Genomic DNA, 11,835 nt, shown 5'->3' with positions numbered 1-11,835 from the left:
GAGATCAGCATCAGACCAAGTACCCGCCAAGATGGGTGCCGTTGGGAGCCCTTTGGTCTTTGCTGTGGGCATCCTAGGTATGCATGCATGGATGCACATCATGGTCACAATTTCATAGATCGAGTATTTTATACCTACTTCCATGAAATTACACCATAACCTACCAGTATGCCACAGTAACACTATGCATGCATTATGCATGAATTTCCCGTGTTAATTATTGTTTTGTTTGTGCAAGAGAGAAGATGTAGCTAGGTTTGATGAGTTTTTCTTTTCCTTTGTGTTTTTGGCACGCAGGCAACATCCTGTCGTTCCTGGTTATCCTGGCACCGGTGCCGACGTTCTACCGTGTGTACAAGAGGAAGTCGACGGAGTCGTTCCAGTCAGTTCCCTACGCGATGGCGCTGCTGAGCGCAATGCTGTGGCTCTACTACGCGCTGCTCACCAAGGACCTCCTCCTCCTCACCATCAACACGGTGGGGTGCGTCGTCGAGTCCGCCTACCTCGCCATCTACCTCGCCTACGCGCCCAAGCAGGCTAGGACCTTCACCGCCAAGCTCGTGTGCATCATGAACGTGGCGCTCTATGGGGCCATGGTCTGCGTCCTGCAGCTGTTGGTCAAGGACGGCGAGAGCCGCGTCACCATCGCCGGTGGCATCGGCTCCGCCTTCGCGCTCGCCGTCTTCGTCGCTCCTCTCGCCATCATCGTAAGTAGAGTAATACCTTGTCCTCTGTACGTTCTTCATCTGCATCGTCGTATTTGACTGACGGCACGCTGTTAAATTTGCAGAGGCAAGTGATCAGGACCAAGAGCGTGGAGTTCCTGCCCTTCTGGCTATCCTTCTTCCTCACCATCAGCGCCGTCGTATGGTTCTTCTACGGCCTACTCATGAAAGATTTCTTCGTAGCGGTACGTTTGTTTCCCCGGCCTACAAAATTAAGAATTGCATAATATTTTACGAAAAAGGGTTTCCCCCCGCTTGGTTGTATTGCATAATATTTTCAAGCAAGCAAGCAGGCAGGCACGCGAGCTAAGCTAAGATATCTAGCCTTGCCAGCTTAGGGCGTGGTTAATTGGTTTTATACACCAACTTTTGGGCAATCATGCATGCATACTACTCCCTCCGTTCCTAAATGTAAGTCTTTGTAGAGATTTCATTATGAACCAGATACAGATGTATATAGATGCATTTTAGTGCGTAGATTAACTCATTTTGTTCCGTATCTAGTTCATAGTGAAATCTATGTAAAGACTTATATTTAGGAACGGAGGGAGTACTAGCGCAAACAAGCTAGCTAGTGCGTTGCGGCTGTGTCATGCGCCAGGTGCCCCCGGTTGTTGCATGCATGACCGGAACAGGAGTAGACCTAACAAAAAGATACTACTCCCCAACACGTAATTAAGCTACAAGGACTAGTATATATTTATCTTGGGCACCAAAAGCAAAGTGATCGTACTTACAGGCGTAAAGGACGATCAGTCAAAGTACTAGTAGTATATCCCCACACGATGATGTTCAATTAATATGAAGCTATAAACTTTTGTTGTTAACCAGGAGTATAAATCAATCAGCATTTCAGCACTAGCTACCGGAACCCCAAGACGTTGCACGCATTTTGCACTGACCAAAACGTGTATCTGTGTGTGTAGACACCCAACGTGCTGGGGCTGCTGTTCGGGCTGGCCCAGATGTCGCTGCACCTGGTGTACAAGAACCCCAAGAAGAAGGGCGCCGTGTCGGAGGTCCAGGTCCCGGCGGACGACGAGAAGAACCAGCTGCCACTTCAGCAGCAGCAGCAGGCCGGCACAACGGCACACGTCGTTGCGCCGATCATCGAAGCCGACGAGGAGGTCGTGAACGGCAGGGAGGACGACGTCGGCGGCGACAAGCAGGAAAGCGTGTCCGTGGTGGACATCGTGCTGCCGCCACCCGAGGAGCACCCCGCACTGCCGCCGCTCGACCACCCTGCGCCGCTGCCGCCCATGAGAATGGCCGTCGAGGTGGTCTGATCTACGTGATGGAGCAGACTGACCTAACTATATATCTGCAGTATGTTTATCAATTGCGGGCGCGGCACCATGCATGCATGCATGCGTACGTCTATGTGTTCAGTTCGTTATGTATAAGTTCGTGCCAATCCGATCGTATGTTGTTGGTTAATTACTAGTATAGTATTGGACTACTGGTGTGGGCTCGTCTGATCTGATCATCGATGCACCATGATTGGAGAAACTGGAGTGGTGTACTCGTGTAGAGCATCCTCTGGTGTATGCTGGCCTCTTGCAGCACTTGGAGATGCATAGTTTCTCTGATCAAATAAAAAGCTCATGTATTTCTTCAGTCATCATGGTGTTTTTCTTAAGTTGCATCGTGATGTTTTTTTTAAATAAAAAATGGCAGAGATGAATGCAAAACGAGATATATGAAAAGAGAAAGATTATGATTAATTAAAGCCGAAAAAGGGAAATTTTACTGTACATTGCAATGCACGAGAGCAGTGGCGGAGCTATGTGCAAGCCTGGGGGTGCTGTGGCCCCCCCAACTTTGGACCAAACTATGAAGATTTTTTTTGAGGAAAGGACTTAGATGAGATTTTTTTAGCAGTTTACACCCTAAAACACCCATGATTTAGCCTTGGCCCCCCAGCAGTCCCTACCTAGCTCCGCCAGTGCACGAGAGCACGTGTATTATATGGGCGATGCAACAGATGAGACTAATTGGGACTTATTAAAGCCCAAGGATATTTCCGACCTAAAAATTTATTTAAGTTTAGTTGGCCCAATTAAGTTCAGGGGTATTATTGTCCTAAAATTTCAAATTAAGTTAATTGCATTAACATGTCACTTAATTATAACTAAACATCATCGTGCTTGGACATTTGAATTTGCGTTAGAGCGGTTGCTCAGCTCCGCTTGAACCCTAGTCTCTAGTGAACACATCGTCGCTCTCGATCACCGTCGATCAGTGCCGCGCGCACTCGTCGTGCCACTCCCTCCTCCTCCTCCTCTCCCTCCCTCGCACGCGATCCCACTAGGGTTATGCGACGCCAAATCTTCCGAGGAGCCGCCTAATCCCCTCCTTCCCCAATTGGACGCCCCCTTCCCCGACCCGAGGCCAGATCATCGTCATCTCCGTGCATCAACTTTATCGCGACAGATCCTTCGCAACGACCTCTGAGATGTAAATGCCTATGCATCTCTAATCTTGTCTGGTCCCTTCTGCATAGTACATATATGGCCGGATTTGATTAGTGGTTAGGATATGTGATATGAGAAAGTTGTGACTAAAATTAGATTGAAAGGAAGTGTAATTCAGATTTAATTAGGACATATTTTGGACTTAGTTAGGTAGTTAAGGTTATGTGGCATGAGAAAGCTGTCAGCAGATTTGGATTCAAAGAAAGTGTAGTTTGGAATTAGTTATGACATATTTTGGATTTAGATAGAAGATATTTTGTATTGAGTTTGGAGTTATTTTGGATTTAGTTACGAGATATTTTGAATTGGGTTTGGAGTTATTTTGGATTTAGTTAGGAGATTTTTTTTTAATTGAGTTTGGAGCTATTTTGGATTTAGTTAGGAGATTTGATATATCAGGGTGGACGTATCAGGGCGTGATTAGTCACGGCATTTGAAGGATTAGTCACACCATTTTAGATTTAGTTAGGGCATACTTCATACTTAGTTAGAGCTTCTGAAGGACTGAGTTAGGTACATGAATCCGAACTGAAAAATTGTTTCACTTATTTAAGTATAGTAGTGCATAATTATTTCATATGCTATCCATCTGTAACATTGTCTATGTGTTTTTGTTGACAACATAACGACATGGATGATAAAGGCAACGCTGAAGAAATCATGGGCGATAAAGGCAAGGATGACAAGGACATGGGTGATAGAGGCAAGGAAGCCAAAGACATGGATGATAATGACAATGAGGATGTAGGCATAGACCGCAAAGGAATGGATGGTAAAGACATGGATGATAATGACAATGAGGATAGACATGGATGGTAAAGACATGGATGATGTAGGCATGCAAGGCAAAAGAATTGATGATAAAGGCATGGGTGGTACAGACATACATACAGACCGGAATGTGTTTATGGAATATGTAGAGATCGTGAAGAAGACTTTTAAGACTGAGGAAGAAGCCTACATGTTCTACGTAGATTGTGCGAGAAAAAAGGTTTTGGTGTTAGAAAGGATGATCTGAACTACAGGGGTTCGAAACAAAATGCATACCGACGGATGTACAAGTATTGCAAACAAGATGCATACCAATGAGGATGGCAGCCTATGAAGTTTTCGCACAGAGAGACGAAGGCAGAAAGACAAAATACAGCATTCGGGGGCAGGTGTTAGCGCATGTCTCTCTCTAGGTGGTTTTGGTGGTTGATGACAATGCATTTGCGGACTAATCGTGTGCCTTGAGAATTTCAGATATTCATTCATTGGCACAAGACGATTCTTTCCCCTCGGAGCTCGAGGTGAAGACGGTGTAGTCTCCTTCGGTTCGGTTTTGGTGGACTTGAGTCGTAGGAGACACCGTACTATCAAGAGGGGGTCCGTATCGGAAAGGCTAGGGTGGAATCAACACGTACACATCTTTCTCGCACCCCCAGCTCCTACCCTCTTCCTTGGAGTATACTGTTATCGCGGAAGTGGCACATGGGAGGAGCCAGCGGTAGTACAGCCAGGTTGGAGCAGCAGTACCGCTAATAGCCTCAAGCAGTAGTACCGCTGTTTCACAACGGTAGTACCGCTCGTGGCCTTCAGCGGTAGTACGGCTCCAGTTCTGCGCTGGTACCGCCTCGATTCGAGACCGCCGCTTCTCGTGTCGGGTTGGGCGGTAGTAGGAGTGGAAGTAGGCGCGGTAGTACCACTTTCAAGCGGTAGTACCATCCTACCACCGCTACTAATGCCGCTCGAGGGCTCTCTCTCTCTCTCTCTCTCTCTCTCTTGCCCCTTCTCTCAACTCTCTGTGCGCGGCCCTAGCGGTACTACCGTTGGGCCAAGTGGCAGTACCGCTACCTAGTGCGGTAGTACCGCTCCCATGGGCGGTAGTATCGCTCTCTGCGGGCTGAGTTGTGGGATAACGGTTGGATTTGATTCCCCACTATAAAAGGAAATCTTCTTCCCTGAGAAGACCTACCTTTTTTCCCCAAGCTCCATTGTTGCTCCAAAGCTCTTTTTCGCCCGATCTCTCTCCCTAGCCAATCAAACTTGTTGATTTTCTAGGGATTGGTTGAGAAGGCCTGGATCTACACTTCCACCAAGAGAAATTTGATTCACCCCACTAATCCCTTGCGGATCTTGTTACTCTTGGGTTTGAGCACCCTAGATGGTTGAGGTCACCTCGGAGCCACATTCCATTGTGGTGAAGCTCCGTGGTATCGTTGGGAGCGTTCAATCAAGTTGTGGAGATTGCCCCAACGTTGTTTGTAAAGGTTCGGTCGCCGCCTTCAAGGGCACCTCACATTGTGTGAGGGCGTGAGGAGAATACGGTGGCTCTAGTGGCTTCTTGGGGAGCATTGTGCCTCCACACCGCTCCAACGGAGACGTACTTCCCCCAAAGGGAAGGAACTTCGGTAACACATCCTCGTCTCCATCGGTTCCACTTGTGGTTATCTCTTCCCTTTACTTTGTGCAAGCTATTGTTGTGTTGTATCATTTGCTTGCACGTGTTGTTGTTGTTGTTGTTGTTGTTTGCATCATATAGGTTGCTCACCTAGTCGCACATCTAGACAACCTATTTGTTGCTAAACCTAATTTGTTAAGAAAAGCTAAAAATTGGTAGTTGCCTATTCACCCCCCCTCTAGTCAACCATATCGATCCTTTCAATTGGTATCAGAGCCTCGTCTCTTTTTAAGGGTTTCACCACCCGAAGAGTATGGTTGACACCGAGGAGGAAGTGCCCGAGGTCGTGGAGTTGACTTCGATCACTCAAGACGACTTAAATGAAGCTATGGCTTCACTTAAGACATCTATGACAACTGAAGTCAAGTCCGTGCTTAAAGAATTACTTGAGGGGATGAAATCCACTCCCGACCCTTGCGTGTGGTTAATCCCACGGCATCGGAGTCGGAGGCCAATTCCGCCAAGGAAGCGGTTAAAGGTACTCATGTTCCTTCCCCTCATGACAAGAATGGGACGGGAACCTTTGCCTCGGTTCCCCTCCCCGGTCTATGGAGGACCGGTCCCCACACCTCGCATTAATAATCATGGTCCTCCTCCCAAGCTTGTTAAGGGTGATTTTGCTAATTGGGTCTTTCGCATTAAGTCTCATTTGAATCACTGTTCAACTAACCTTTGGAGAATCATTGAGCAAGGCCTCTACCCGCATTATCCAAACAACTTCACCCCAAGAGAAGAAGTGGAAAATCAATACAATCACTCCGCTTTGTTCATCCTTCAAGATGTGGTCCCTCTCGAAGATCTATCGCACTTACGACCTTTCACTCGTGCAAAGGATTGTTGGGAGCACATTGTTTCTATGTACAAGGGGAGCCCAAGCATCCAACAGTCCAACTTTGAAGTGGTCCTTGATGAGCCCGATGAATTTGTGATGCTTGAAGATGAGGATCCGCGTGATCTTTACTGGAGGGTGACAACTCTTGCGGTTGCTCTCCAAGACCATGGAAGCAAGGATATGGATGACACTTGGATCAAGCGCAAGTTCCTCAAGGCCATCATGCCATTCAACAAGGCCATGTCTTCCGTGATTCGTCAAAGGCCGGACTTTCACACCTTAACCTCAAGTGAAGTGTTGGATGAGTTTATTGCCATGAACATAATGAACAAGACCGCCGACAATGCTCTTGCTCGTGTCCGGTCAAAGAAGAGCACTCCCACCCTTGCTTTTAAGGCCAAGGCCATTCCAGAAGAAGAAGAGGAGTGTGGCCCTGAACACACCAAATATGCTTACCATGAGCACTCATCAAGGAAGTTTTGGAGCAACAAGTGGAACTCAAGGCCCAACTTCACCAAGAACAACTCAAGTGGATCAAAGAACAAGCAACATGTAAGAACTTGCTACAATTGTGGCGATGTGAGTCACTTTGTGGTGGATTGCCCTTACGAGAGGAGGGGAGACAATGGTGGTAAACTCATTCGCAAAGATAAAGCCAAGTCCTTCCCTAGCAAGAACAACTTCACCAAGAAGTCTCCTCGAAAGGGCTTGGTGGCACATGAAGAGTACCCCTCCGATGATGATGAGGAAGATACAAGTGAAGAAGGAATGGCAACGACAACCACTGCCGTTGCTACATCTTCCCCCTCCAAGGTGTCTCTCTTCGGCGCCCCCAACAAGAACACCATTTCCAAGTGCCTCATGGCCAAAGGTATCAACAAGGTAACTCCTAACATCAAAACCACCATCATTACTACTCCTTCATTGTTAGATTGTGTAGATGATAGTGAGGTGGAGAATTTGATGAGAATGAGTTCACCAAGTTTGTGAGCAATCTCAAGGGTGAGTCTAAGAAGCACTTTGTTGCTCTCTTGGAACAACTTGGTGAGGCCAATGATATCATTGAGTCGCATGAGGATACTATCTCCAACTTGGAGGGGCATAGTCATGACTATGCTGATGAGATTGCAGATCTTTCCATTGCTCTAGAGGAAGAGCGAGATCTTCGTTTGACTCTTGAGGAGTCACACAATGTTGATCATGCTAAATTGCAAAAAGATCTTGATCATGTTATTGTTCTTACTCGTGTGCTTAAATCTGAGAAAGCCGCACTTGGCGTTGGCCATGATAGACTCAAGGAAGAATTTGATACACTTGACAAGGCTCACAATGTCTTGAAGGGTGTTCATGCTTCTCTCAAAGAGTCTCATGATCAACTCCAGGTGAAGCTAACCAAGGAGATTTACATTTGTCCTCCCTTCATTCTAATTGATAATGCCCATGCTACTAACCCTTGTTACGAGCATGTGCATCTCAGGGAGGAAAATGCAAAGTTGAAAGTGAAGGAAATATGCCCTAGAGGCAATAATAAAGTTGTTATTTTATATTTCCTTATTCATGATAAATGTTTATTATTCATGCTAGAATTTTATTGATCGGAAACCCAAATACATGTGTGAATACATAAACAAACACCATGTCCCTGGTGAGCCTCTACTTGACTAGCTCGTTGATCAAAGATGGTTAAGGTTTCCTAACCATGGACATGAGTTGTCATTTGATAATGGGATCACATCATTAGGAGAATGATGTGGTGGACAATACCCATCTGTTATCTTAGCATATTGATCGTTCAGTTTTATTGCTATTGCTTTCTTCATGTCAAATATGTATTCCTTCAACTATGAGATTATGCAACTCCTGAATACCGGAGGAATGCCTTGTGTGCTATCAAACGTCACAACGTAACTGGGTGATCGTAAAGATGCTCTACAGGTATCTCCGAAGGTGTTTGTTGGGTTGGCATAGATCGAGATTAGGATTTGTCACTCAGAGTATCGGAGAGGTATCTTTGGGCCCTCTCGGCAATGCACGTCATAAGAAGCCTTGCAAGCAAAGTGACTAATGAGTTAGTTGCGGGATGATGTATTACAGAACGAGTAAAGAGACTTGCCAGTAATGAGATTGAACTAGGTATGAAGATACCTACGACCGAATCTCGGGCAAGTAACATACCGATGACAAAGGGAATAACATATGTTGTCATAACGGTTCGACCGATAAAGATCTTCATAGAATATGTAGGAGCCAATATGAGCATCCAGGTTCTGCTATTGGTTATTGACCGGAGAGGTGTCTCGGTCATGTCTACATAGTTCTCGAACCCGTAGGGTCCGCACGCTTAACGTTCGATGACGATTTAGTATTATATGAGTTATGTGATTTTGTGACCGAATGTTGTTCGGAGTCCCGAATGAGATCACGAACATGACGAGGAGTCTCGAAATGGTCAAGAGGTAAAGATTGATATATAGGATGATAGTATTCGGACACCGGAAGTGTTCCAGGTAGTATCGGGTATTTATCGGAGTACTGGGGGGGGGGGTTACCAGAACCCCCGGGGGGACAATGGGCCTTATGGGCCATAAGAGGGGAGCACACCAGCCCACAATGGGTGGCGCGCCCCCCTTTAGGCAGGAGGCCGAATAGAAGAAGGAAGAGAGGGTTCGCCCCCCCCCCCTCCTTCCTCCCTTCCCTCTTCCCTTTTCCCCTCCGGTGAAATAAGGAACGGGGGGGGGGGGGCAATTGGGATAGGACCCCAAGTAGGATTCCTCCTACTTGGGGCGCCCCATGGCTGCTCCCCTCCCCCTCCCACCTATATATACGTGGGGAGGGGGCGCCTAGAAGACACAACAACAATCGTTAGCCATATGCGGCGCCCCCTCCACAGTTTACGCCTCCGGTCATATCTTCGTAGTGCTTAGGCGAAGCCCTGCGCGGATCACATCACCATCACCGTCGTGCTGACGGAACTCATCTACTTTCTCGACACCTTGCTGGATCAAGAGGGCGAGGGATGTCATCACGCTGAATGTGTGCAGAACTCGGAGGTGCCGTATGTTCGGTACTTGATCGGTCGGAGCTAGAAGAAGTTTGACTACATCAACCGCGTTGTCGAACGCTTCCGTTTTCGGTCTACGAGGGTACATGGACACACTCTTTCCCCCTCGTTGCTATGCATCTCCTAGATAGATCTTGCGTGAGCGTAGATTTTTTTTTTTGAAATTGCATGCTACGTTTCCCAACGGTGGCATCCGAGCCAGGTGTATGCATAGATGATATGCACGAGTAGAACACAAAGAGTTGTGGGCGGTGATCATCATACTGCTTACCACCAATGTCTTATTTTGATTCGGCGGTATTGTTGGATGAAGCGGCCCGGGCCAACCTTACATGACCACGTTTGTGAGACCGGTTCCACCGACAGACATGCAACTAGTTTTGCATAAATGTGGCTCGCGGGTGTCTATTTCTCCTACTTTAGTTGAATTAAATTTGACTGCGGTCGGTCCTTGTTGAAGGTTAAAACAGCAAACTTGATAAATCACCGTTGTGGTTTTGATGTGTAGGTAGGAATGGTTCTTGCTAGAAGCCCGTAGCAGCCACGTAAAACTTGCAACAACAAAGTAGAGGACGTCTAACTTGTTTTTGCACGGCATGTTGTGATGTGATATGGTCAAGACATTATGTGATATAAGTTATTGTATGATATGATCATGTTTTGTAAAAGTTATTGGCAACCGGCAGGAGCCTTATGGTTGTCTCTTTATTGTATGAAATGCAAACGCCATGTAATTGCTTTACTTTATCACTATGCGTTAGCGATAGTTGTAGAAGCAATAGTTGGCGAGACGACCACGACGCGACGATGGAGATCTAGGTGTCGAGCCGGTGATAATGGAGATCATGACGATGCTTTGGAGATGGAGATCAAAAGCACAAGATGATGATGGCCATGTCATGTCACATATTTTGATTGCATGTGATGTTTATCTTTTATGCATCTTATTTTGCTTAGTACGGCGGTAGCATTATAAGATGATCCCTCAACTAAAATTTCAAGGTATAAGTGTTCTCCCTGAGTATGCACCGTTGCGACTGTTCGTCGTGTTACACCACATGATGATCGGGTGTGATAGACTCTACGTTCAAATACAACAGGTGCAAGACATTTTTGCACATGCGGAATACTCAGGTTAAACTTGACGAGCCTGGCATGGGCTTTTCGTCCTGGGCGGGCCGGAGACGCAGCTGCATGACATTCTTTGGGCCATCCATGACGGAAAAAACTGTGGTAGAAGCGAGGGCGAGGAAAATATCAGGGAGTTCCCGGTTACGGTGGCTGGTCGGGGGCCGAGCGATGCGCGTTTCTCTCGTGTGTACGCGCGTGTGTGCGAGGCGTTGCGCTCTAACTGAACCCGAGCGAGGCGTTGGGCTCTAACTGAACCCGAGCGATTGCACTACAGGCTACGCGTTACTGAACCAGAGCGATCAATCGATGGCTGTTAACTGAACCCGATCGAGCGATTCCTTCGCTACTGCTGCTAACTGAAGCCGATCGATGCTGCCTCTGGATGAACAGTGAGCGTTGTTGGGAGGTTTGGATGAACAGCTCCCGGTGGGGGTTGGATGAATAGGAACCCGTGGTAGTAGAGGCCGTTGCCGCTGGATGAACAGTACCCCGATCGATCGAGCCGGTGGATGAACAGGACCCCGTGGAGGGCTGGTTGAACAGTAGCCGGTGGAGGACTGGTTGAACAGTAGCCGGTGGAGGGCTGGATGAACAGTAGCCTGTGGAGGGGTGGTTGAACAGGACCCCGTGGAGAGGGCTGGCTGAATAGTAGCCGGTGGAGGAGCGGTGGAGGCTGGATGAACAGGAGCCAGTGGATGAACAGTCATAGGTGGAGCCTGGAGGAGGTCGATGGTGGATGAACAGTAGCCCGTGGAGGTTAGAGGAGGTCGACGATGGAGATGAACAGTATCCCATGGAGTCCCGTTTTGCGGTACGCCACACCCCTCCCGATGAACAGGACCCCCGTTTCGACTGTAGCGCTCCAACACATGTCCGTTTCCTCCGTTTTGCGATACGCCACACCCCTCCCGATCAACAGGACCCCGTTTCGACCGTTTTGCGGTACGCCAGCCCCCTCCCGAGGAACAGGATCTAGTTTCCACCATGGCCGGTCGAACACAAGGCCGTTTCCTCCGTTCTGCGGTACGCCAGGCCTCGTTTCCATCGCCTGTTCCGTCCAAGCCGGTTGGCTCCCGATGAACAGCACGCATTCCGTTGCCTCCCGATGAACACGACGCATTCCGTTGCATCCCCATGAACATGACGACGACGCAGTTTCTCCGTTCCGA

General features: G+C 47.7%; 1 protein-coding gene across 1 annotated transcript; it reads left to right on the top strand.

Moving 5' to 3' along the window:
• Positions 1 to 305: 305 nt before the first annotated feature.
• Positions 306 to 2,317, top strand: LOC123099963 (bidirectional sugar transporter SWEET12-like). The gene is made up of 3 exons (XM_044521972.1): positions 306 to 707; positions 791 to 910; positions 1,652 to 2,317. The coding sequence occupies exons 1-3, from the start codon at positions 399 to 401 to the stop codon at positions 2,009 to 2,011; spliced, it is 789 nt and encodes a 262-aa protein (XP_044377907.1). The 5' UTR covers positions 306 to 398; the 3' UTR covers positions 2,012 to 2,317.
• Positions 2,318 to 11,835: the final 9,518 nt, after the last annotated feature.

This window comes from Triticum aestivum, chromosome 4D (assembly GCF_018294505.1).
Source record: "Triticum aestivum cultivar Chinese Spring chromosome 4D, IWGSC CS RefSeq v2.1, whole genome shotgun sequence".
In the NCBI taxonomy this organism is placed as follows: domain Eukaryota; kingdom Viridiplantae; phylum Streptophyta; class Magnoliopsida; order Poales; family Poaceae; genus Triticum; species Triticum aestivum.
Note: the sequence above shows the minus strand (reverse complement) of the source record. Positions and strands in the feature narration are given on the sequence as shown.